The following is a 26,978-nucleotide window of genomic DNA, read 5'->3' as shown; positions in this document are numbered from 1 at the left end:
GGCTCTGAAACACAGCATCATGAACAGTCTGTGTCCATACAGCTAAACCCTCTTGTCCTCTTACACAGGGTGGAGATGCCCAAACTGGATGCCTTCCCCAGCTGTACCAACTCCCAAGCTCAACTTGGAAGCTTTACCAGGAGCACAAGAACCCTGCTGGGGACTGTTGTGGTATTTCAGCAGTGTAGTTGAGAGAGTGAATCACAGAATAATGCAGCTTGGAAAAAGAGCCTCAAGTCCAACCTCTAACCCTACTCTGTAAGATTCACCTTAAACCATATCCCTAAGCACTACATCCAAATGACCCTTAAGCACATCCAAGTTAGGTGTCTCCACCGCCTCCCTGGGCAGCTCATTCCAGTCTCTGACCACTCTCTCTGTGAAAAACTTGTTCCTAATGTCCAATCTAAACCTACCCAGCCTCAGCTGGAGGCCATTCCCCCTTCTTCTCTCTCCAATTACCTGTGAGAGGAGACCAGCACCAGTTTTTCCATAATATTCCTTCAGGTAGTTGAGGACAGCAATGAGGTCTCCCCTCAGCCTCCTAGTAAGAAGAGGGCCTACAAGGATGGAGAGAGACTGTTTACAAGGGCTTGCAGTGATAGGATGAGGGGCAGTGGCTTCAAACTACAGAAGAGCAGATTTAGATTGGATGTTAGAAACAAATTCTTTACCGTGAGGGGAGTGAAACAATGAAAGAGGTTGCCCAGGGAGGTGGTTGGGACCCCATCCCTGGAGATATTCAAGGTGAGGCTCTGGGCAACCTGATCTAGTTGAGGATGTCCCTGCTGACTGCAGAGGAGGTTGGACTAGATGACCTTTGGAGGTCCCTTCCAACCCAGACCATTCTATGCTCGTTCTCTGTTTCTAAGTAAGGAAAGGACAGATGCTGGGTGTTATGCCAAAATACAGCAGGGTTCTGAACTAAGTAAAAGAAAGGGAGCAAGCCATGTTTAGACCAGCATGATTATGATTTGGCTTTGTGTTTGTAGGCAGAATTTCACCCCATGCCTACAGCTATGCAGCACAGAAATCCTGCAGGAACAGGGTATTTGTATTGCCTGGAAAAGGAGACACTTGCTGTAGAGGTGTGCTGTGAAACAGCCTGGATCAGGAACAGTGTGGCCAGTTCTGGACTCATCAATTCAAGAGAGAGGTTGAGGTACTGGAACGTGTCCAGGGGAGGGCAACAAAGCTGGTGAGGGGCCTGGAGCACAGCCCTGTGAGGAGAGGCTGAGGGAGCTGGGGGTGTGCAGCCTGCAGAAGAGGAGGCTCAGGGCAGATCTCACTGCTGTCTACAACTACCTGAAGGGAGGCTGTAGCCAGGTGGGGTTGGTGTCTTCTTGCAGGCAGCCAGCAACAGAACAAGAGGACAGTCTCCAGTTGTGCCAGGGAAGATATAGGCTGGATGTTAGGAGGAAGTTCTTTGCAGAAAGCGTGACTGGCATTGGAATGGGCTGCCCAGGGAGGTGGTGGATCACTGTTCCTGAAAGTGTTGAAGAAAAGCCTGGCTGAGGCACTTAGTGCCATGGTTTAGTTGATTGGACAGGGCTGGGTGCTAGGTTGGACTGGATGATCTTGGAGGTCTCTTCCAACTTGGTTGATTCTATGATCTACGATCTATGATCTATCCTGTATGGTTTGTGAGGAAGTCATTCCTGCAGAAGGAAGTCTCTCAGGACTTGGATTGTCAGGCTGTCAGTTTATAGGCTGCTGCTGCTGCTCACCAGCTGCTTCTAAACCACTGCAGGTCACATTCTTGTAACGATTTTAGCTTCAGGTGCTTAAAACCTGGAATATTTGGCTGTGTTGGTATTCAGAAACTAAACGTGTCTGGGAATGTTCCCCAGCACTGGCACAGAATAGCCTACATCCAACTGTTAAGCTGGTTTAACCTCCAAAAGAGGATGATTGCATCCAAGCTGCCTGCAGGGAGCAGTTACACTGGAAGCCAGCTCCTGATGTGCCCTAAGCTGTTTGTGAAGGTGCTAGCTAGTTCAAGTCAAAGTAATGTCAGGGACTTTTCTAATGTTCAGCATGCTGAAAAACTGAGTTCTAGTGCTTGGGAGCTTCTCATGGCACTGTTTAATATTTACCAGTAGACAAAGGCAATATCTGTTACTGTCAGCTACAAGAAGGATGTGGAGGTGCTGGAGTGGATGCAGAGGAGGGCAGGGAAGCTGCAGGAGGGCATGGAGAATAAATGTAATGAAGAGCAACTGCAAGAGCTGTGGATGGTTAGTTTGAGGAATGGGAGGCTGAGGGGAGACCTCATCACTGTCTACAGCTGTCTGAAAGGACATTCTGGAGAGGTTGCTGCTGGTCTAGTTGAGTGGACAGGGCTGGGTGCTAGGTTGGAGTGGCTGATCTTGGAGGTCTCTTCCAACCTGGTTGATTCTATGATTGATTAAAACATAACTGTCAGGCTTTGAGGAGGAATATTAACTTCTCTGCCCACTTGCTAGAGTTTACCTCCTGTTGTTATATGGGAGTATATTTGCAGCTGATGTGGTTAAGCATCAGACTGTGAATGCTAAGATGAACGTGTTCTGCTTCCCCTCCTTTTAACCACCCTTGTGAGTCACGTTTCACAGGAGTCACAGCAAGCTTTATCTCTTTCACCTCATTCTGTCCTTGAGTCCTTTTTATGGCCAGTAAACACCTTGGATAAGATTCTCCTCAGCACTTCTTTAGTCTTGGAAAATGCATAAACAAAGAAAACAAAAAGCCCAAACAACCCAAACCAAAAGAAGGGATGAAGGCACTCCAGCTCTGAAGGACAAAGGATGAGAGACACTTTCCCAGAGGGCAGCTTTATAGCTTGTCCTCCAGGTATCCTTACAAGCCCTCGTGTCTTGTGGGGAGGCAGGTCCCACCAGCACCCCTCCCACTGCTCTCTGCCTTGCTGTGTCTATTTGGAGGTGATTTAGCACTCTGCCTGTGAGGGTGCTGAAATGGCAGCAGCTGTTGTAACTTTTCCACATGAACAGAGTGCAAGTAAAAGTTATATTTGCCATCTCTGAACTAGTCCAGGGCATGCTGGGGTTGTTTAGCCTAGAGAAGAGCAGGCTCAGGGCAGAGCTCATTGCTGTCTACAACTACCTGAAGGGACATTATAGCCAGGTGGGGGTTGGCCTCTTCTCCCAGGCAGCCAGGAACAGAACAAGGGGACACAGTCTCAAGTTGTGCCGGGGGAGGTCCAGGCTGGATGTTAGGAGGAAGTTGTTGGCAGAGAGAGTGATTGGCATTGGAATGGGCTGCCCAGGGAGGTGGTGGAGTCACCGTCCCTGGAGGTGTTCAAGCAAAGCCTGAATGAGGCACTCAGTGCCATGGTCTGGTTGATTGGCCAGGGCTGGGTGCTAGGTTGGACTGGATGATCTTGGAGGTCTCTTCCAACCTGGTTGATTCTATGATTCTAGGGTAACAGGTTTCCAATATTCATCCCATAAATATAGTAGTGGATGCTGGAGGGTGCGAGTACTACAGCTGGAGAACTCTATACTTGGATACAAGGTGGATTAGGCTGCTTTGGGAGTGATTGTGTAGACATTAGGACAATGTAACACATCAAACAAATGGAGAATGCTGTTGTAATAAGGACCTGATATGACAGGGGCTTTGTTTCCTTTCCAGAAAAGGCCAATGTCACAAAATCACAGAATTAACGAGGTTCAAGATCATCCAGTCCAACCTAGCACCTAACCCTCCTGATGAAATAAACCATGGCACTAAGTGCCTCATCCAGTCTCCTTGTAAACACCTCCAGGGATGGTGACACCACCACCTCCCTGGGCAGCCCATTCCAATGCCAATCACTCTCTCTGTGAAGAACTTCTTCTAAGATTCAGCCTGAACCTGCCCTGGCACAGCTTGAGACTGTGCCCCCTTGTTCTGTTGCTGGTTGCCTGGCAGAAGAACCCAACCCCACCTGGCTACAGCCTCCCTTCAGGTAGTTGTAGACAGCAATGAGCTCTGCCCTGAGCCTCCTTTTCTGCAGGCTGCACACTCCCAGCTCCCTCAGCCTCCCCTCACAGGGCTGTGCTCCAGGCCCCTTACCAGTTTTGTTGCCCTTCTCTGGACACGTTCCAGCACCTCAACATCTCTCTTGAATTGAGGAGCCCAGAACTGGACACAGCACTCAAGGTGTAGCCTGAGCAGTGCTGAGTACAGGGACAGAATAACCTCCCTTGTCCTGCTGGCCACACTGTTCCTGAGCCAGGCCAGGATGCCATTGGCTCTCTTGCCCACCTGGGCACACTGCTGGCTCATCTTCAGAAAATATCCACCAGTACCCCCAGGTCCCTTTCTTCTTGGCTGCTCTCAGCCACTCAGTCCCCAGCCTGTAGCACTGCTTGGGGTTGTTGTGGCCAAAGTGCAGAACCCTGCACTTGGCATTGTTAAAACTCGTCCCATTGGCCTCTGCCCACCCATCCAGCCTGCAAGGTCCCTCTGCAGGGCTCTCCTACCCTCCAACAGATCCACACCTGCTCCTAGCTTGGTGACATCTGCAAACTTACTGATGCTGGACTCAATCTCCTAGTCCAGATCATCAATAAAGATATTGAACAGGATCGGGGCCGTATCTGCATGAATCGTTCTCCTTCAGCATCATAGCATATGAACAATTCCAAGTGCTTACAACCTGATGATGCTCAGATCGGAAGGTGTCCTTATCTAGTGATGGGAAGTACCCAAGTCTTAAAACTGAGCCCCAGCTGCAGCGCTAACCCCAGGCTTCTGCGAGCAGTACCTGCAGGCGCCACACGGTGGCAGCACGATGGCAGTTTCGAGCCGCTCCAAGCCTGCTGCGGTAGTCATAGCGACTGCTTCGCCATGCGCTCCTTGAAACGCGGTTGGCAGAGGTTAGAGAGGGGCAAATGCTATGATTTATAGGCTGGATATTAGGAGGGAGTTCTTCACAGGGAGAGCGATTGGCATTGGAATGGGCTGCCCAGGGAGGTGGTGGAGTCGCCATCCCTGGAGGTGTTCAAGCAAAGCCTGGCTGAGGCACTTAGTGCCATGGTCTGGTTGACTGGCCAGGGCTGGGTGCTAGGTTGGACTGGATGAGCTTGGAGGTCTCTTCCAACCTGGCTAACTCTATGATTCTATGAGTCTTTTTTTAGCTAGCATTAAAGTCAGCTGTATCACACAGGATTGACTTTCCAAAGTTTGGCAGGGGAAAAAAAGCCCACAGTGAACATCACACAAGGAGCCCCTGTCCTTGTAGCAAGTCTTTCAAAGTATTCAATGCACTCAGGGTATCTCTGTTGTGGTGGTGGGGTTTGGTTTGTGGTTTTTTCGGGAGGTTCTTTTGGGTGGTTTGTTTGTTTGGGTTTTTTTTGTGGGAGGGGGCTTGTTGGGTTAGTTGTTTTTTGCTCTGTTTCCTTTTTTGGAAGCCTTCTCTTTATTACATCCCAGTGGATCTTTGCTGCCTCCCAGCAAGTCAAGGAATCTGAGTTCCTCATCAGGGAAAAGGAGCTGAAGGAGGTGGGGGAAGTAAATCCCATTTCCTCCTTCTGGAACTGTCTTATGTTTCCAAGGAGTCTTTGAGCTAAATCATAGAATGGCTTAAGTTGGAAGGGACCATAGAGATCACCTGTTCCAACCTCCCCACCATGGTCAGGGATGCCTCTCAACTAGACTCAGCTGCTGAAGGCTTCGTCCAACCTGATCTTGAACACTCCCAGGCAGGAGGCATCCACAGCCTCCCTGGGCAACCTGTTCCAGAGTCTCACCACCCTTACACTGAAGAACTTTTTCCTCAAATCCAGTCCAAACCTGCTCTCCCTCAGCTTAAAACCATTTCTGCTTGTGCCATCTATTGACACTCTAATCAAAAGGCCTTCTGCAGACTTCCTGTAGGATCCCTTCAGCTATTAGAAGGCAGCTCTGAGGTCCCCTTGGAATCTTCTTTTCTCCAGACTGCCCAAGCCCAGCTCCTTCAGCCTATCCTCACAGCAGAGGTGCTCCAGCCCTTGGATCATTTTTGTGGCTCTCTCTGGACTCGCTCCAACAGCTCTGCTGAGGTCCCTCTGGGTGGCACTTTGACACTGCTGTTCTTCTCTCTTTGATGCTGTCTTCAAGCACGCAGATTGTTAATGAAGGCACTGAGCAGCACTGGGCCCAGCATTCACCCTTGGGCTCCAACTGGGCTGTGTTGCACCAATCCCCACCCTTTGGGCCTGACCTTTCAGACAGTCTTCTGCCCACCTGCCTCTGTTCATCCAGCCTGTACTGTGGGGATCTTAGGGGAGACAATAGAGCACCCATGAGCTAAGACAGCTGGGTCACTAAAGCATTATGTTTACTAAAGCAGCTGGCTAAAGATAAGGAGTAATGGAGGACAAGGGTCCAGGGCTGCCTTAACAGAAGTAACAGAAGCTTGAGCATGGTTCAGTTCAATGACATTCAAACCTGATTGTCCCTTGCTCCAGGCTATAGCAGGAGGCAACCATCTCACATCTGATACCTGCTGGTGCCTTAAGCTGAAACTATCACACGTCTTAGAGCTTCAAGGGAATAAGAAGGTAAGCTCTAAAAGCGAGGCAGAAGGGCAGCACATTGCACAGTCAGTGGGCACTGGAACAGCAACAGCTGTCACTGACTGGGGCACAGGGACAGTCCCAGTGCTTCTGCTAGAAGCAGTATCTTAGCAAAGTGGTCTGTGAGTTATCACCACAGCCACTGAAAGAGATCAGACATTCAATACAGCCTGTGGCAGTACATCTGCAAAGCCAGGCTGGGGGGAAGCCAAGAAGCTGGGATGGAGGGAACCAGGGGGTGAGACACCTGCCTGCTCCAGGGCTGTAGACTCACAAGACCCCTGACCCCAAAACACATGTCCTGGCAGGCACTGCAAGACACAGAGCCCGTGCTGGAGACCAGTCTGGTCAGGGAAATGAAGATTCCTGGCACCTGCTTGCATTGTCTGTTTGGGCTTGGAAATGCTTTCCTTTTGTGACATGTGGCAAGCTTAAATTCAGGCTATATAAGATAGGAGAGTTGTGGAGAGGAAGAGCTCTTTTGTCTCAGCTTTTGTCTCCCCATGTGTGGACTTGGCAGCTGCAGCAGTTAGGAAGAATTTTCCACTATGAAGGGACCTTAACAGGAATTTCCACCATCAGCAAAGGGTGTTTGTGAGTACTGATTTATTCCTCTGTCCCCAGGAGGTTCTTTGCCTTTTAAGAGTGGGGTTTTACTAGTTTTGGATTCATCTTTTCCAATTACTGTTCTCCAAAAATGTGTAACCATGATTATTGTGAAGGTAACTCACTACCTGAGGTGCTGGAGCAGGTGCAGAGAAGGGCAATGAGGCTGGGGAGAGGTGTGGCAAACATGACCTATGAGGAGCAGCTGAGGGAGCTGGGGGTGTTTAGTCTGGAGGAGACTGAGATGGGACCTTATTGACCTCTACAACTACCCAGAAGGAGGCTGGAGTGAGGCTGGAGCTGGTCTCTTCTCCCACATTACTAATGACAGGACAAGAGGAAATGGCCTCAAGTTGTGCCAGGGGAGGTTTAGGTTGGATGTTTGGAGGAAGTTCTCTCCTGAGCTGGTGGTCAGGCACTGGAACAGGCTGCCCAGGGAGGTGGTGGAGTCACCATCCCTGGAGGTGTTTAAAAGGAGAGTGGATGTGGTGCTTGAGGCTATGGTCTAGTGATGAAGGATGCTGAGATGAAGCTTGGACTGGATGATCCTGGTGGTCCTTTCCAACCATAGTAATTCACAGTGATTAGATGTTGTGCTGAGGGATTTGGTTTAGTCAAGGACTTGTCAGTGTGAAACTGATGATTGGACTCGATGAGCTTGAAGGGCTTTTCCAACCTAAGGAATTCTGTGATTCTGTGAACCTGTGAACCTGGATAGATTTTGTCTTGAAGGTGGAGCTCATTATGAAGAAAGCAGCAATCTAGGCCTAATGCCAGGTCCTGCACTTGGGCCACAACAACCCCACAAGCAACACCATAGGCTTGGGGCAGTGTGGCTGGAGAGCTGTCTGGCAGAAAGAGACCTGAGGGCTGTAACTGACAAGCAGCTGAATATGAGCCAGCAGTGTGCCCAGGTGGCCAAGAAAGCAATGGCATCCTGGCTTGGATTAGAAATGCTGTGTCCAGCAGGAGTAGAAAGGTGATTGTCCCCTTGCACTCAGCTTGAGGTACAGGCACCTCAAGTGTTGTGTTCAGGTTTGAGCACCACAATAGAAGAGAGATGTGGAGGTGCTGGAGCCAGTGCAGAGGAGGGCAATGAAGCTGGGGAAGGGCCTGGAGAAGGAATCTTATGAGGAGCAACTGAGGGGGCTGGAGATGGTTAGTTTGAAGAGAAGGCTGAGGGGAGACCTCGTAGCTGTCTACAGCTATCTGAAAGGAGGTTGTGGAGAGGCTGCTGCTGGTTTCTTCTCACAGGTAAATAGTGATAGGACAAGAGGGAATAGCCTCAAGCTGTGACTGAGTGGGTTTAGACCAGACATTAGGAAACGTTTTTTTCCCAGCAAGTGGTCAGGCATTTTAATGGGCTGCCCAGGGAGGTGGTTGAGTCACTAACCCTGGATGTGTTTAAAACCATTTGGATGTGGTGCGTGGGACTATGGTTTAGAGTGAAGCCTGTAGAGTAGGGATATGGGTTGGACTTGGTGATCCTGGGGGTCTTTTCCAACCAGAAGGTTTCTGTGATTCTGTGATCTAGGTATTTTTTCATCAATTTCCCAGCTCAAGTCTCATCTTATTTTCCTCCTCTTTGTAACAGGAACCCATGAACTGATCAAAATGCTGAGGAGAGGGCTGAGCAGAGCCTCCTTGCACTGGTACCAGCACCACAGCTCAAGGAGTCATTTGGTTTCACATTTATTCAGCTCCAGGTGATGATCAGCACGGCTGGGCTGAGTGAAATGCTGAAGAACACAACCTAAACTGTTGAAGAACACAACCTAAACCACCCTGCAAATGGACAGAGTCAGGTCTGCGTTGTGAGCAAGAGCAATGGGCTCCTGAGCTGGGCTAACAAAGAAGAGCAGAGGCTGTCTCCTGGACCCGTGATGCCAAGATACACAGCTGTGCTCTGCTCAAACATGTCCTGCAGCGAGAGCCAAGGGTGACTGGGTGAGAGGAGTACCAAACTTGGTACTTTGTGTGGTACTGCAGGTGATGTTAAACTGATCCTATGAAACTTATCCTGAGTTCAAAGCAATGCTCTAGCAGGGCTATCATCCCTCTAGCGATTCCATGTGAAAGGTGATGATTTATCTCAGTCCTCAAGCTTGTGCAACCTCCCACCAGGTTTCATAAGTTGGTAAAGCCAAACGTGAAATGAGAAGATTGTTTTCCTCTAGAGTGCCCTTTGGCTTTTACTCCTCTCCTTCACTGTTATTTTGCTCTCCTGTTCAAGAATGGTACCATTCACAGAGGAGTGTCTGGCCCACCTTCTACACATGGCTTTTTAAGATGACTGAATGACTCCTGCACATGCACACACCACTCAGACAGACAACCAAAGAAGCTCTCAGTGCAACCATTGTTGCCAGAGAGATGCAAGACAACCTGCTGAACACCACCTGAACTGAAACATCAGAAGCTTCTCTCCTTGGACAGCATCAGACTGCTCCGAGCAACGCTGTGTGATCCTCAAACCTGCTTGCTTTGACTGGCACAGAAGACAGAAACCGGTTTTGGAAGTGGTGTTTATTGTGCAGGTCCTACATACAGAGATCTGACAAAACATATCTGAGGTGTGATAGAGCAAGCAGCAACTGAAAAGCCAAAGAGTGCTGGTGTTCTCAGTCACAGCAGTGTCCAGAGGTATCAGAGCAAAGGAAATAAGCCAGACTGCAAAGAAACTTTACAAGCACCACACCAAACTGCCTCAGCTCACTCCACCAGACTTGGCAGTGGATACTCTTGGAGCTCACAGCAATTGTGTAGAGACCACAGCCACCAGCACTGGATCAGAAATGCACTTGGACCTGATGGCACTGGATGCTGGTAGGCAAACCCTTGAAGTTTGTTGCCATTCTCTCCAGCTTGTAAACAAAACCCTGAGGCTTTCCCACATTCACCAAAGTCTTGCTGAAGGATGAGAATTTTCAGCCTTTCCTAGTTGCTGTCTCTTTGCAGGACCATTTCCAGCCTTCCTCCAGGTGAATCATAGAACCATAGAATCAACCAGGTTGGAAGAGACCTCCAAGATCATCCAATCCAACCTATCCCCCAGCCCCAGCCAGTCAACTAGACCATGGCACCAAGTGCCTCATCCAGTCTCTTCCTGAAGACCTCCAGGGATGGTGCCTCCACCAAGGTGCCTTTGACTGTGAGACAGGAGCTCAAGTCAAACCTAACAAAGCTCTCAGCACCTCCTACACAGCAGGCAGAGATCCAAGTGGGTTTCTGCACATTGCCTGCCAGCTACACGAGTGCAGCTTCACAAAACACCTGCAACACAGGTCACCTGCCTCCAAAGTGACCTGCATTTTTTGCTTGCCACCAAATGACACCTGTCCCAAGCAAAGAGATGTTGGATTACAGCTCCACCTTCAGTCCAGGCTGTCACCAGAATGAAAGAGTGACCCAGTTTCAGTCCTTTTTACACACTGTGTTGCTGTGCCCACCTTTACTCCTTGGCTGTGGCACTTCGTGGGCAAACATTTTACAGAGGCACCTGCAATAGCTGAGCAGACTGCAAAAACCAGCTCGTACTCAGAGGGGAAATGGGATACTCGGGTGGATACAACTGCCATCAGGCTCCCTGCAAGAGAATAGGAAGGAGCTGACAGAATGGAAGCAGGAAATGTGCACATGAGAGTTTGGCTTGACTCAAGTTGTCCCAGGGGAGGTTAAGGTTGGACGTTAGAGAAAACTTCTTCCCTGAAAAAGTTCTCAGCCACTGGAAAGGTGGTTGAATCCCCAACCCTGGTGGTGTTTCAGAGAGGCAGAGATGTGGTGCTGAGGGCTGTGGTTTAGCCACCAGCCATGGTAGTGTTAGAGAATGGTTGGACTCAGTGACCTTAAAGGGCTTCTCCAACCGAAACAATTTAGTGATTCCATGACTCAGGCAGGGCATGGGCATGGAATGGGCAGGGACATTTGGAAGCTATTGACTGACCAAGGACTGACTATTCCAAAGGAGAAGTGTCAAGGCCCAAGCCAGGAGGTTAAATTCCTGGGATCCTGGTGGGTAGCAGGTGCAGTGTCCGTTCCAGAGGATACCTTACAAGAGATTGAAAAGGGCCAGATACCCCAAAACAAAAAGGAGCTACAACAATTGTTAGGCACCTTGGGTTACTGGAGAAAACACATCCCAGGTTTCTCTGTAATTGCTCGTCCTCTGTATGATTTGCTTAAGAAGCACAAGAAGCTGAGCTGGGCATTTGGCTGGGTCAAAGGCTACCCAACAGGCTTTCAAACATCCAGTGTCAGGTTTTTCACTTGTGTTTCTATCTCAGCAGAAGTCTGCTGTCTCTGCTGATCCCCCTGGAGCCCACAGATCACTGATGTTCACGTGATTTGTGTCTCTCCCCGCACGCACAAACACACACCAAGGAATGTAGGTCCACAAAAGTACTTTTTAGTTGATACCTGAAGGTCCAGCTGCAGTCAGTGGACGTTCATCAGCAGAGACATGCTCACTCACAGATACAGGGCCTACATTCCACTGAAAGCTTACTCTGAGCAGTTCAGCTCAGTGCTGTTTCAGTGATGGAGCTGGGCTGGTTTTTGCACAGCAAGGCATTTCACCCACAGTGAGGAGCTGTCACACTGCTGCACAGCTATCAAATAAAAGCATGGTAATTAGGTCAGCTGCTGGGGAAAGGAGACAATCATCACTTCAGCAAAGCACTGTCACAGCCCTTAGAGTCCTTGCCTTAAGAGAAGGCCTCTTCTTTCCCTTGCTGTCCCTCTAGCACGTATGTCCAAGTCTCTCAGTGTTGTCAATCCAGTGACACAACAGCAGGTGGCAATCCCTGGGTGATGATGTTCTAACTGATGGAGATAACTTGCTGCTACTTCTGTATTTCACAGGGGATGATTTCCTGGCAGAGCAGAGGTGTCTTCCACTCACAGCCAGGGAGGGACATGCCTAAAAATAGCTTTGCCTGGTTCTAATGGATACCATCATGTTGGGAAACCTCTTACGAAGGCAGAGGAAAGCCAAGTACCCCACCCCTGCCAGCAGGCTGACCAGCAGCGTGGTGCCCAGCACCCTAGGAGCCCTCTTCTTGGCCACGCGGAACGCCGTCGGCAGCACAGCCGAGATCAAGATGTTGTTGACGTGCCCCAGCACTTGGCAAAAGGCTTTTCTCTTCAGGACACGCTCGTAATAGGCTTCCAAGTTGGGTCGCTTCCCATTCCCCCAGTTTCTTCTTGCCAGCCCCAGAAACTTGAGGCGGTGTAAGGTGACGGCGAGGGACACGTCGGCCAGGCTGAAGAAATCACCGCAGAGCCAGGGCTGATTCCCATCTTCTGAGGAGAGATCAAAAGTTAATAATTAGGAGCCTGGCAGAAGAAACCAACCCACCTGGCTACAGCCTCCCTTCAGGTAGCTGTAGACAGCAATGAGGTCACCCCTGAGCCTCCTCTTCTCCAGGCTAAACAACCCCAGCTTGACACTGACCACTATTAGTCTGGGCTACAAATGGAGATGCAGGCTCCCTCTGCAGTCAGTTGGAGGGGACTCTACCCGGGATGGTTCAGAGCAGGCACTGCTAGGCACCACCACACTTCTAACTTCAGTGATCTGGAGCTCCACCACCTGAAAGGGCTCCCCTGTACTAACTGCAGCCTGAGCTTTCAGAAACCCAGGATATGATATCTGGTAGTTAACACAGCTGCCAGCATGAGTCCTCTGCTTTGGCCTACAGCTCAAACTGGGCTATGCCATCTGCCACCTTCTGCAGCTCTCCCCACTCAGCAGGCATGGAAAACCACTGGCATGAGTGTTCAGCAACACCTCTGTGGGAACAGAGAAATTTGGCAACATCCATTGCAACTCATTTGCCACCAGAGAAAAGCAACAGCTTGGCACACCATTGGTGCCCCTGTACTCTGCACTGGTTAGACCACACCTTGAGTACTGTGTTCAGTTCTGGGCCCCTCAGTTTAGGAAGGACACTGAGATGCTTGAGTGTGTCCAGAGAAGGGCAACGAGGCTGGGGAGAGGCCTTGAGCACAGCCCTACGAGGAGAGGCTGAGGGAGCTGGGATTGGTTAGCCTGGAGAAGAGGAGGCTCAGGGGAGACCTTATTGCTGTCTACAACTACCTGAGGGGTGGTTGTGGCCAGGAGGAGGTTGCTCTCTTCTCTCAGGTGGCCAGCACCAGAACAAGAGGACACAGCCTCAAGCTGCACCAGGGGAGATTTAGGCTGGAGGTGAGGAGAAAGTTCTTCCCTGAGAGAGTCATTGGACACTGGAATGGGCTGCCCGGGGAGGTGGTGGAGTCGCCGTCCCTGGGGCTGTTCAAGGCAGGACTGGACGTGGCACTTGGTGCCATGGTCTGGCCTTGAGCTCTGTGGTAAAGGGTTGGACTTGATGATCTGTGAGGTCTCTTCCAACCTTGGTGATACTGTGGTACCAGTCCACTTTGACCAGGTATGGAAGAAAGGCTTCTGCAGAGGATGACTGTACCCTATGGTGCTGCAAGGACACCCAGAGACTCACCCAGTGCATTCAGTAAGGTGACAGAAGGAAGGCCCAAGCAGCTGAGCCAGACAAAAGAAGGACACCTGCAGCAGCACTAGAGGTAAGTGAACAAGGGATCTGAGCAGCAGCAAGCAGAAGCTTGGAGGTTGAGCAGGACATGGTAGAAGCATTATCCCCAGACCTCAACAATGTGAATACCTCAGCCAAAACTCCAAGCAGCAACTAACAGTCTGATTAAAGCCTGTGATCCTCTTGGTTTTCATAACCTCAGCCCTGCATCAGTTAACTCCTTGGCAAGGCATTTTAGCAGAGGAAGCAAAGGGGCTGCTGGAAACGGTGATTGGCTTTAGTTTGCCATCCCCTGGGAGCTCAAATCTTTTCTGTGGCTCTGAGTCAGTAAAAAATCCAACCTAGATTTTTCAGTTCCTGCTCAAATCCAGGTAATTACTAGAGCAGCTACTTTGGGAGCCAAGCACAGAGTAGCCTGGCTGGTGCTTCATGCAGCTTCCAGCAAGGTCAGAGGCAGGACTGCTGTCAGTGCTGCTGTCCCAAGCCTGAGTTCTTTACTCAGCATGCAAAGCCTGATTGATACACAGAGTCAAGATGTTTGTTTTATGCCAGGTCTGCACAGAAAAGGGTTCCTAGCACCCTGACCTGGGACAACAGCACCACTGGGAGCTGCACCAGACTCTGAATAAGCAGAAGACTAATCCCATCTGAACAAAATTCAGCTTTCATTTGGCTGGACAAAGCCTGTATCACTGCTGCTTCTCAAGATGGGCAGGGAGGGGAGTTGCTTTATGATTAGATAGTGACTCAGATGGCTAATTCTGCAGATACCACAAAGACTGAAACAGGGCCTTAGTAAGCCTGTGTTAAACATTAGGGCACTAGGAAGACCTTACAGCAGGTTTTCAGTACCTGATGGGGCTTACTAAAAAGCTGCAGAAGGACTTTTGAGAAGGGCTTGTAGTAATAGGATGAGAGGATTGATGCAGGAAGGGGGCAGATTTAGACTGAAGATAAGGAAGAAATTCTTTACAGTGAGAGTGGTGAGACACTGGAATAGAGTGCCCAGAGAGATTGTGAATGCCCCCTCCCTGGAAGTGTTCAATGCCAGGCTGGATGAGCAACCTGGTCTAGTGGAAGGTGTCCCTGCCCACGGCAGGGAGATTGGAGCTAGATGATCTCCTAGATCCCTTCCAACCCAAACCATTCTGTGATTTCTTTCAATCTATGAATCATTACAATTACCCAAGGGCTAGAGCTACAGCACCAAGAAAGAACACTCTGCAGTTAAGGTCTGTCTTGCTTTGAAGCAGTGCAAAACTATGCAGCTGGTTATACTCACCATGCTAAAAATGTGAGCAAGCACTCTCACAGGACTTGTACTCACCGACAGCAGCAGTAACCTAAACTGGGTTTCAAACAACCTTGACTGCTCCTCTGAAGTTAGTCTATGCAAAAAGATTCAAACCAGACTCACCACAACCACTTAAGTCACGGTGCTGCCAGCCAGTTTATTTGGTCTCCCCAAAGAGGAGCACCAGCAGGAGTCATGCTTTACCTGGGGTTTCCTCATTTCGCCGCTGCAATTCAGTCTCCACCTGATCCAAAACTTTTTCCAGTTCATCCAGGATTTTCTTTAGGTATTTTATATTATCATGATCCAGCAGCTTAGACTAAACAGAGACACAGGTGAGACATACATGCAGGTTAGTGTTTTAACCACAGTACCACTGAATCACAGAAGAGGTTGGGTTGGAAAGGACCTTAAAGATCATCAGTTCCAACCCTCTGTCAGGGGCAGAGACACCCTCCCACTAGACCAGGCTGCTCAGGGCCCCAGCCAGCCTGCCTTTCAACATATCCAAGCTTGGAGTCTCCACAGCTTCTCTGGGCAACCTGTCCCAGCACCTCACCACCCTCATGGAGAAGAATTTCTTCCTGATGTTTCATCTAAATGGAGCTTCTTCCAGTCTAAAGCCATTACCCCTCATCCTGTCACTCCGTGCCTTTTAAATGTCCCTCCCCAGCTCTCCTGCAGTGCTCTTTACATACTGGAAGGTTGCCAGAAGGTCTGGATAGGGCACTTGGTGCCATGGTCTAGTTGACTGGATAGGGCTGGGGGATAGGTTGGACAGGATGATCTTGGAGGTCTCTTCCAACCTGGTTGATTCTGTGATTCTCTTCACCAGGCAGAACAACCCCAGCCCTCTGAGCCTGTCTTCTAAAGAGAGGTGTTCCAGCCCTCTGGTGCATCTTTGTGGCCTCCTCTGGACCCACTCTAACAACAGTTCTGCATCCTTCTTGTGTATCTTTAATCATTGTAGGTTAGACTTTTACCAGAGAAACCTTTACCTAGCTACTCCCATGCTTTTTCTTGGAATGGGATAATTCTCCACACAGCCAGATGGATACCACTTGGATACTGGTGCCATGAGAGGTGCTAGGTACAGCTGGGCATGGCAGCCCAGCACTGGCACTGATGGGCACTTACCTCTGAAGCCAGGGGGACTAGTCCAGTACTTCAGCACACACTAGAGGTGTGTAGCTGATCTGGGGGACAGCCTGCTCCATGCTTTGTAGGGTTAAACCATTGCATGGCATGATTGGCAAGAACAGGTGAAACAAGGTTTTCTCTTCTGATAGAGACAATCTGACGCTAACAAGCTCCTAACAGAGGGGGAACAAAAAGAGTTTCTTACTTTAAGGCGCTTCTGTTTTGCTATATAGGCATCTTGAAGGTCTGGATTCTCTTCTGCAAGTTTCCTCAGCTCTGATTCCGTGTTGCTTATTTGGCCTGGTACAAAAAATCCAAAGGAACAATGTTAGATAGCCAAACCTACCTATAATGCAACCCTCAGGAGCTGACCAATAGCTTCTGTACAACCATCACACTGGATAGATGGGAAAATGGAACTTCAACAAAGCAGGACACCAACCTGGGATCCACTACCATCATGCTTAGGAAAACTACTACTGCATAAACTGACCTCACCACACCTGCTGCTCAGCAGAAGGAGCTCTGTGATCTGCCAGGCAAGTATGAGGAATTCTTGTTTCTCTTATTCAGACAAAACCATTTTACTGCCAAAAGCTGTGCTCATCCCACCCAACTCTGCTACAAATGCCTCATGTCTCTGATGTTAGTGTCCCTCATTTCCTGGCTTCCTTCATTCTGTTGTCAGAGTAATGTCACAGCACTTTTCATGCTATGAAGGTGCAGAAAGATCCATATAGAGAATTTCTGGAGGTGACATGAAATATTCCACAGCAAAAACCTGAATACCACTGACTGTGGAAGCAAGAATGCTCTCAGCTAGCTAAAATAGGACACCAAGATCTCTGATCTCTTTTGAAACTGTTCACTACAAAGGATACAGATGTTCCAGAAAAAAAAAACATTCATTACATGACTGAAAGAGGGAATGGTGTGGAATGTGAAAGAGAAGTGTACTGATTTAGACCTTTCTCTCCTCAAAATGGAGCTTTTGCTTGAAAATCTCATACTTACAGATCTACACTGCCAGAACATAGCAACAAAAAAAAAGAGTTATCTTCTATATATGTTGCTAGTAATAAGCTGAGAACAAAAGAACAGAGCATGAACCACCTCTCACTTCTACCTGGTGATTAAGATTAGTTCCAATTAAGTCTTACCAATGAAACTGATAAAAAATTCTTGCTATAGAACAATTAACTCACTGATTTATAAATTCTTTGTTTCAACCTGACATGACTGAGAAAAGACAAAGACATATTTCCACATAGCATAGGAAGAGACTGAAGGATCACAGAATGGTTTGGGTTGGAAGGGACCTTGGAGATCATCCAGTTCCAATCCTCCTGCAAGGGGCACTTTCCACTAAACTAGGTAATGTGAGGTCTCATCCAACCTGATCTTGAACACCTCCAGGGAGGGGGCATCCACAACCTCCCTGGGCAAGTGTCTCACCACTCTTACTGTAAAGAATTTCTTCCTAATCTCTGGTCTAAATCTAACCTCTTCCAACTCAAAGCCATTGCACCTTGTCCTGTCACTGCAAGCCCTTGTAAGAAGTCCCTCCTCAGCTCCTATAGTACTGGAAGGCTGCTCTAGGTCTCCCCTGAGCTTTCTCTTCTCCAGGCTGAACAGCCTCATGAGCCCAAGCTACTTACTTCATCACACCCCAGCACCAGGTTACCACCAGTACATTCCTCAGACAAAACGAGCCTTGTGAGTGTCTATTAAATAAACAGACTGAGTTTTGTTGAGACTGCTCTGCACTTGTACCACTCTGGGAGGAAAGCAGCTGCTTTAATAGGTAAACTTAGTACAAGTTTACAATCACACACACACACAAAAGGGTTTCCTTCAGTGAAATGGTTTGATGTGAACAGTTCTCTATAGCAAGATCATCCAGACCTCACAGCTGTGTCCCAGCTGCCACTTTCTGCTTAAAGAAGCATATTTTCAACCACAGGAAAAATTAATTCCACAGGCACCTCAGAAATGCCACTTCTTCCTGCCTGTTTTCAAACCACAAGAGACTACAAAAATCAGTAAGAAGTAGGTGAGATGCACAAATTGCCCAGGACTGGCACCAAAACTGGAAATCCATGCTCAGTGGGAAACCACAGAATCAAAGAATTGTTTTGGTTGGAAAAGCCCTCTAAGATCACAGAGTCCAACCACCAACCCAACACCACCATGGCTTTTAAACCGTGCCCTGAAATGCCATGTTCACATGTTTCTTCAACACCTCCCTGAGTAACCTAATTCTGCTTAAAGTGCACTGGAGACAGAAGACACAAGAGGGCAACAAAGCTGTGAGGGGCCTGGAGCACAGCCCTGTGAGGAGAGGCTGAGGGAGCTGGGGGTGTGCAGCCTGCAGAAGAGGAGGCTCAGGGCAGAGCTCATTGCTGTCTACAACTACCTGAAGGGAGGCTGTAGCCAGGTGGGGTTGGTCTCTTCTGCCAGGCAACCAGCAACAGAACAAGGGGTCAGAGTCTCAAGTTGTGCCAGGGGAGGTCTAGGCTGGATGTTAGGAGGAAGTTGTTGTCAGAGAGAGTGATTGGCATTGGAATGGGCTGCCCAGGGAGGTGGTGGTGTCACTGTCCCTGGAGGTGCTCAAGGAAAGCCTGGCTGAGGCACTTAGTGCCATGGTCTGGTTGATTGGACAGGGTTGGGTGCTAGGTTGGACTGGATGATCTTGGAAGTCTCTTCCAACCTGGCTGATTCTATGATTCTATGGTCTAGTGGATTGGATAACACTGGGTGCTAGGTTGGACTGGATGATCTTGGAAGTCTCTTCCAACCTGGCTGATTCTATGATTCTAAGTTGAATTCAATGCAACACCCTGTGACCTGACAGGTACTCAGAGCTGTACCAGTACATACTACGAATTCTGCTGGTGGCATAGGCTGGAATCATGGAGTCCACTGTCAGCTCGGGGTGCAGGATGCAGCCATGCGTGTAGGCATCCATGGGCAAGGAGTCCAAGAGCTCTCTGTAGTGTTGCACCCTCGGATAATACATGCTCCCCTCTTCTGGCATTAATCTTGGTACTTCCTCTGCAACACGAAGTTGAGAATAAAGTTAAGAAGAACTGCAGAACTGACCCAAAGCAGCATTTCCAAAGGTACCTTGGTTATGTCATAGAATGACAGAACAGCTTAGGTTGGAAGGCACCTTAAAGATCATCTACTCCAATGCCCCTGTCTCAAGCAGGGATGCCTCTCAACTAGACCAGGCTGCTCAAGGTCTCATCCAACCCAGCCTTGCGGGCACTTGGTTGCACCACTCTGGGCAATCCTTTCCAGAGTCTCATCACCCTCATGCTGAAGAAGTGGTGCAGATGACACAAGCAGAGGTAAGGGAATTTTGCTGTTCTCCATAGCAATGTGGCAAACATGCATGTACTTTGTTTTAAAGCATCCAAATAATTCCAATTCTTATGCAGCAACCCACATAAAGCCTTCAGAACTGGCCTGAGCATCTGGTTTGTTCCTCTAGGGCTGGGAGGCTGTGGTGCACAACCCTTCAATCCCCAGTGGGGTAAGATGAAGCTGCAGTAAGCTGTTATGGTTGGAAACTGCAGCTGCCAGGCTGTAAATGTCACAGTAGAGGGATCCTACTCAAAGCATGATCAGAAGTATTCCTGCACACCACTGTGTGTTACCCTGCCCTTGATCTCTGTGCACCCTGACTCCTCACCTGATGAATATCAGCCGTAAGCACATAGTATGTTCTCCCCACAATGAACTTTTCTTTACCCCAGAACACAAAATGCTGCTCCTTCACACTTGAAGAGACATAACTCTGCATTTCCTTATCATTTGGAGGCACTCTGCTCTCTGGCAATACAGAAGGAATTTCAAAAGCCTGTAATGTGAGCACTTTCCAGGTTTTTCTTCTTACTTTTTTACCTCTTTGCTTGACTTTTGGTCTCTTAATAATGGATTTGTTCTAATTCCTTTTCCATCCAGGATTATTCTGGAATCAAGCATCTTTCATTTTCCTCTGCAGGGCAGCAGGAGCTGAAGTCATCAGCTGTGCAGACCTCTGTGAGACACAACCTCTCTTAGGGCAGCCTCAGCACAGAGCTCAGCTCAGAAGTGTTGCCATTTCTGCCTCCTCCATCTATCCTGAGTGGCAGGAGGACAGGCAGGGTTTTACTCACAGCCACTCCTCCAGGTGCTGGAAGGCCTTCACAGATCACAGGAGGATCACAGGATGTTAAGGCTTGGAAGTGACCTCTGGAGATCACCAAGTCCAACCCCCCCTGCCAGATCAGGACCACAGAATCTAGCTCAGGTCACACAGCAACACATCTAGTCAGGGCTTTAAAGTCTCCAGAGAAGGAGACTCCTCTCTGGGGAGCCTGTTCCAGTGCTCTGGGACCTTTACAGCAAAGAAGTTCTTCCTCATGGTCAGGTGGAACTTGTGCTGTAGTTTACATTCATTGCCCCTTGTCCTATCACAAGGCACATGGGCAGAGGCTGTCCCTTCCTTCTCGACACCCAGCCCTCAGGTATTTATAATCATTCATTAAATCCCCTCTCAGTCTGCTCTTCTTCAGGCTAGAAAGCCCCAAGTCTTTCAGCCTATCCTCATAAGGCAGTGCTCCACTCCCTTCATCGCCCCTGTAGCCCTCCGTTGGACTCTCACAAGTAGATCCCTGTCCTGCTTGAACTGGGGAGCCCAGGACTGGATGCAGTATTCCAGGTGAGGTCTCTTCAGCTCATGTTTTTGTCATACCACCAGCTACAAGGACAGCCCATTTACTTGCAAGCTTACAAATGTCCTCTGGTCCTGAAGGCTCCAGGGAGACCTTAAAGCTGTATTTTACCATCTGAAGGGGACCTACAGGAAGCCTGGGGAGGGATGGGATAAGGGGCAATGGTTTGAAAATGGAGCAGGGCAGATTTAGGTTGGACATCAGGAGGAAGATCTGCACAGTGAGAGTGGTGAAATGCTGGAAGAGATTGCCCAGAGATATGGTGGAGGCCCCATCCCTGGAAACATTCCAGGTTAGTCTTAATGGGTCCCTGGACACCCCTGTCTAGTTGGAGATGTCCCTGCCGGCTGCAGCAGGGTTGGACGAGATGACCTTTGGGGGTCCTTTCCAAGCCAGTGCAATCTGTGAATCTGAAGGAGCCTGCTTGTGATGGTGCAGAGCTGCCCCCAGGCCTGCTGCAAGTCATGGCTGCGTGGGGAAGGCTCTCGCAGCAGACGCCAAGGCAATTACCATCTACGAAGGTGGCCTCAAGGTAATCGATGATCTGCGTCGCCTCGCAGATGATGTTCTCCCCGTGGATCAGCACAGGCACCTCTCCCGAGGCGTTCAGGCGCATGAACCACGGCTCGTTGTGCTCGCTCAGCGGCAGGTTCACATCGTGCTCCTCGCACTGGAGCGCTTTCTCGGCTATGGCCAAGCGCACCTGCAACGGCAGCGCCGCGGTTACCCCACGGCAGCACCCCCGGCACCCCCAGCCCCGCTCCGCGGGGCCCACGCCGCCGGCACTGCCCTCCCTCCCCGCCTCCCTCCCGCTCCGCAAGGATGCGAAGCGGAGCCCACTGCCCGCGCCGCCACCCCCTCACCTTCTGCGAGGAGAAGGACTGCGTCCAGTGGTACAGCACCAGTGGCGCCATGGCTCGGCTCGATCCGGCAGGCTCGGCTCGGCGGGCGGGGGCTGGCGGCCTGGCCGGGCGAGCAGCAGCGCCGTGCCCGCAGCAGCGCCGTGCCCGCGGCAGCGCCGTGCCCGCGGCAGCGCCGTGCCCGCGCAGATGCAAGGATGGAGCTGTGCGGGGCGGGGGATACGAGCGACACCTCCCGCTGCCCCCAGCCCGGAGGCCGGCCGGCCCTGGTGCAGAGCCGCGGGCACGGACAGCAGGCGGGGGGACAGCTGCAGGGAGCGTGGGGCAGCGTTCCCCCTCTCGACCTTTTTTCTTGAGCCAGCGGTGTCAGTGTGCATTGCAGGGGTGTCGGCACCCCGCTTTGGGAAACAAAAGCAAAGCCAACCAAGCAAGACAACAGACCCATCGATATTTACGGAATCACAGAACTGTTTCGGTTGGGAAAGCCCTTTCCGACCACGAGTCCAACCATTCCCTAGCTCTACCAAGGCTGGTGCTGAACCGTGGCCCTCAGCGCCACAGCTCTGCCTCTCTGAAACATCTCCCGTGATGGGGATTCAACCACCTCCCTGGGCAGTCTGCCCCAGTGGCTGAGAACCCTTGCAGTCAAGAAGTTTCTTCTCATAGCCAACCTAAACCTCCCCTGTGCAGCTTGAGGCCATTTCCTCTCATCCTGTCACTTATTCCTAGGGAGAAGAGACCAACACCCACCTCAGTCTAGCCTCTTTCAGGGAGCTGTAGTGAGCAATGAGGTCTCCTCTCAGCCTCCCCATCTCCAGGCTGAACAACCTCAGTTCCTTCAGCTGCTCTTCACCAGACCTGTCCTCCAGACCCTTCACCAGCTTTGTTGCTCTTCTCTGGACACACTCCAGCCCCTCAATGCCCTTCTTGAAGTGGTGGTCCCAGAACGGAACTTTGAGGGTTCGAGGGGCAGCCTCACCTGTGCTGAGCACAGTGGGACAATCACTGCCCTGCTCCTGCTGGTCACACCCTTGCTGATCCAGGCCAGGATGCTGATGGCCTGCTTGGCCACCTGGCCACATGCTGGCTCATCTTCAGCCAGCTGCCAACCAGCGCCCTCCAGGTGCCTTTTTGCCAGGCTTTTCCAAGTCACTATGTTCCATGCCTGTAACGTTTCATGGGGTTGTTGTGACCCAAGAGCAGGACCTGGCACTCGCCCTTATTGAACCTGTCTATCCTCTTCATCCTGACTGCTCAGTCAGTCACAACAAAGGCAACTACTTCAGGCCAGACAGCTCACTCCCACATGCAATCTCTAGATACCAGGTGAATCCCACTCCTAGTATCCTGGAGACATGAATCCAGGATGTCTAGAGCTGCTTCCCAGTAACAAGTACACTTGATTTTAAGGGATTCTTTTAGCAACGTTACTCAAAAGAACGGATTTAGGTCATTGTTTGGGACAAGGTAATGACAAACACCACAAAACAAAAGGGAAGGAACAAAGAGCCAGCTTCCAGCCCCGTGCTGTTCAGGTGAGAGGACACAAGGGCATCCCCCTGCCTTCCCCAGAGACTACTCCCTGCCAGAGTCACAAACAGAAATAAGCTCTTTAGAAGGGGGTGCACCATGAGCTACTTCTCACACATCCCAGTTACTGGTAGGAAACTCTTCATTTGCCAAAAAAAAAAAAATCAATTTCATTGTAATTTCTGGAAGCTGGAGAATGTGCTTAGACTTGAGTTTGGGTTCTTTTTCATTTACATGCTCTAGACACTTTCTGGTACGTTAGTTTTGTTTGGGTTTATTATTATTTTTGTCTTAAATTTGCCTTTGAATCCATCTGTTGTAATTTGGTCACTTACCAGACAAACCACTCTTCTGTTTCCACTCCTTTGTTCAACTAATTAATTCAATGTCAAACATGGGCTTCTGAGTTTGAGCTGGTTTATTGCCTGATGTTGATGCCTAGAAAGACAGTGAAAGTGTTGTCTACATTTAGCCCTTATCTGGGGCTAAACTCCAGCAGTCACTCCCTCTGTCACCCAATGACTCATCCCCAACAGAGAAGGGGAATCAGGAAAAGGAGAAGAGACCTATAGCTTGAAATGAAAATGGGTCCCTTGAGGTCTTCAAGAAGAGACTGGATGAGGCACTCAGTGCCATGGTCTAGTTGACTGGATAGGGCTGGGTGCTAGGTTGGACTGGCTGATCTTGGAGGTCTCTTCCAACCTGGTTGATTCTATGATTGTATGGATTTAATAGAATGGATAAATGGATTCCACTGTCAGTATAAAGTAGATAAAGTTATACTCTGCCCAGTGGAGGTCCAAGCAGGCAAATAGGAAGGGAGCTGCTGAGAGCAGAAGGGAAAAGGAGGAGGGTCAGGAGGAAGCAGAAATTCCCAAGGAAGAATCTCTCCTCTCCTGGGCAAACCTCCCCCTTCACACTGAGTTCTGAGACACACCTGTAGCCACCTGCAGTCAGCTGTGCTGGCTGCCTCAGAGCTGCTGCTGGTCTGCAGACCACGGTGGCCTGGCATCCTGGCCCAGCAACACCAGGACAGGCATGCACCTTCTGACAGATGAAAAGTGTCAGCAAGAACAATATTTGCTCCTTCAGACCTGATCGTTGGCAGAGCATCTGCACCCACGGCCGGGTGTTTCCTCTCCCTTTCCTCCAGCCCTGGGCATTGGCGCGGCACGGCCGCGCTGTGCCCAGGCTGCGCACCGCGGCTTGCCCAGCAGCGCTCAGGGGAAGCCCTCGCTGCTGGCCGCCGCAAGCCCGGCAGGCAGCTCTTCTCCACGCTGACCACAGGAGGCCTCCCTTGCCCGCAAATACGATCAAAGCACCTTCTCGACCACAGATGCTGAAGATCAAAGAGGCTGATGCCTTTATCCTCGGGGCCAGCATCTACCCATCCACATGTGCTTGCTCCCAAGCCCCTCTGCTTTCTCATACACGAGAATCAACTCCACCGCTGTCCCCAGAGGGGAGTATCTCAGCCCCTTCATAGTTTTCATGGCCTCCTCTGGACCTGCTCCAGACGTTCATGTCCCTCTTATGCCAGGAGCACCAGAACTAGGAAGAGTTGGGGGTCTGAGCAGAGCAGAGCAGGAGAGTCACCTGCTGCTGCTGACTGCTTGGTATGCAGCCCAGCACACAGCTGCCTTCTGGGCTGCCAGTGACCATTGCTGGCTCATGGGGAGTTTGTCACCAGCTGACACCCCCAAGTCCTTCCCCTCCAGACTGCTCTCAAGCCAGTCACTGCTCAGCCTGTATCGGTGTTACTCTGACCCAAGTGCAGGACCTTGCATTTGGTCTTGTTGAACTTCATGAGGTTGGCTTGGGCCCACCTCTCAAACCTGTCCAGGTCCCTGTGGATGGATGCCTCTCCTTCAGTGTGTCAGCTGAGCCACTCAGCTTGGTGTCATCTGCAAATATGCTGCAGGTCTCCCCAGCTCCACTGTCCATGTTGCTGACAAAGCTGTTAACCAGCACTGGTCCCGGTGCCAACCCCTGAGGGACACCATTTGTGACTGGTTTCCTTTGGATGTTGAGCCATTGATTACAAGTCCCTGAGTGCAGCCATCCAGCCAATTCCTTCTTTAGCCCAAATCCTGCAATTTGCACTCTTCTCTTCAGTCATTTATGAAGTTCTGCTTTCAAACAACACAGTCACGGGTGCAGTAACTTCATTCAAAACCAAGCCAAGCCCTAGCTAGCCTTGCCTGCTAATTTTCATTGATGAATTGTGTTCTAAGGTCTCTGAAGAAGTCATCTTGGTACACATGGAAATCATCCTAGCTTAGGTTATTCCATCTGCACAGCTATCTCTAAAGTAGTCACCCCCAATCCCCAAGCTATGATTCCATTATTCTGTCATTTTAGGCTTTCCAAGCAATCAGCTGAGATCCTATTGCAATCATGAAGGTCTGTGGGGCCTTCTCACTTGTCCTCCACCTCCTTTTCCTCTTCATCTCTTTCCTCCCATTTTCCTTCTTTCCTCTCCATCTCCTTCCTTTTCCCCCACCTTCCTCTTTCCATCTCCATCCTTTCAGCACCACCTCCCCTTTTCCACCCTATCTGCCCCTTTCCCACCCCAGGCTTCATTTCCCCCTTTCCCCCAAACCCAGAGCACCTGGGCTCTGCTGCAGTCTCCTCCCACCCCAGGTGGGACCACTTTGCCCTCCCTGCCCACTCCCCTTTATAATCGGCCCGAGGAAAGGCAGAAGCCCCAAGCTTGCCCAACTGGGCAGAGGGATCCTCCTCCTGGCATCGCTGGTGAGTGCCCATGGCGCACACTGGGTGAATGGTGGAGGGGATCAAAAGGCCGGGGGGCCTGGTGGCCCCCCGGTTTGGTAGGCTAGAGAATTGATGGTTACTCCAGCATCACCCATGGGTGCTTGCTGGGCTTCCTTACTTAGGCTGAGCTCCTCTATGCTTAGCTGCTTCTTTCTGCTCACTCGTGATGAGCTGAGGCACTTGGCTGAACTGGAAGCTCCTGGGGGAGTAGTTTTGTGTTGTCCTACAACTGTTTGGGCTGGAAAAGCTCTCCAAGACCATCAAGCCCAGCCCTCAACAGTTGTGGGTCTCTTGGTCTTTCTTTATAGCAGAGATGTTCCAGTCCCTTCATCATCCTTGTTGAACTCTCTCTGGTAGTTTGCTTGAACTGAGGAGCCCACAACTGGGCACAATGTTCCAGCTGTTGTCTAACCAGTAGAGGGAGAGGAGAACCTCCCTTTCCCTACTGGCCACACTCTTCTTAATGCACTGACACTGCTGGCCTTGTCTGCCAGGGCACCTTGCTGTCCCTTGGAGAACTTGCTGTCCCCCAGGGCTCCATGGGTCTACCCAAATCTGACCCAGTTCAGCTCAATTTCAGTGTCTAGCAGAAATTGCAGGAGTAGTTTTCCATTCTGGAGACAAGGAGAGCTCCTTGCAGCTGCCAGATGAGGACCCCCAACCTTACAGGTGTGCAGCACACCCAGCACTTACTACTGTGGAGAATGCTGCCTTTTAAGAGCTGACCTCTCTCAAGTGTTAGCCTGTTTAAGACACAAAAAGCATCGACACTACTAACCTAATGTGCCAGTGGATAAGTCTAACTACACAGCACTCAGCTGCTCAGTTGCCCTTTGTTTTTCTGGGTTGCTATTTCTAAAAGCAATCTGTTCCAGTGTCTCACCACCCTTACTGGAAAGAATTCCTTCCTAATCTCCAGTCCAAATCTCCCCTCTTACAGCTTCAATCCATTTCCTCTTGTCCTC

At 50.2% G+C, this 26,978-nt stretch overlaps 1 protein-coding gene across 3 annotated transcripts; it reads right to left on the bottom strand.

The window, feature by feature from the left end:
• Positions 1–9,659: 9,659 nt before the first annotated feature.
• GDAP1 (ganglioside induced differentiation associated protein 1) lies at positions 9,660–21,850 on the bottom strand. 3 transcript variants are annotated; one of them, XM_064154659.1, is made up of 6 exons: positions 21,712–21,850; positions 21,359–21,551; positions 19,008–19,181; positions 16,333–16,427; positions 15,192–15,306; positions 9,660–12,449 (listed from the first exon to the last, which is right to left on the bottom strand). In XM_064154659.1, exons 1-6 carry the CDS (start codon positions 21,760–21,762, stop codon positions 12,067–12,069), a joined length of 1,011 nt encoding a protein of 336 aa, XP_064010729.1. In that variant the 5' UTR covers positions 21,763–21,850; the 3' UTR covers positions 9,660–12,066. The 3 variants fall into 3 exon arrangements, with proteins under 3 accessions (XP_064010729.1, XP_064010731.1, XP_064010732.1); XM_064154661.1 differs by having other exon boundaries at positions 9,660–12,446; XM_064154662.1 differs by lacking the exon at positions 19,008–19,181.
• Positions 21,851–26,978: the final 5,128 nt, after the last annotated feature.

Source organism: Pogoniulus pusillus, chromosome 14 (genome assembly GCF_015220805.1).
Source record: "Pogoniulus pusillus isolate bPogPus1 chromosome 14, bPogPus1.pri, whole genome shotgun sequence".
In the NCBI taxonomy this organism is placed as follows: Eukaryota; Metazoa; Chordata; class Aves; order Piciformes; family Lybiidae; genus Pogoniulus; species Pogoniulus pusillus.
Note: the sequence above shows the minus strand (reverse complement) of the source record. Positions and strands in the feature narration are given on the sequence as shown.

What these genes read in the sequence shown, in the direction of transcription:
- GDAP1 (XM_064154659.1), bottom strand. Translation starts at nt 21,762, where the DNA reads ATGGCGCCACTGGTGCTGTACCACTGGACGCAGTCCTTCTCCTCGCAG. An exon ending in TGCCACCAGCAGAATTCGTA is followed by an intron (nt 16,428 to 19,007) that starts GTATGTACTGGT and finishes TTTTTGTACCAG; the next exon opens with GCCAAATAAGCAACACGGAA. An exon ending in GCGAAATGAGGAAACCCCAG is followed by an intron (nt 12,450 to 15,191) that starts GTAAAGCATGAC and finishes ATCTCTCCTCAG; the next exon opens with AAGATGGGAATCAGCCCTGG.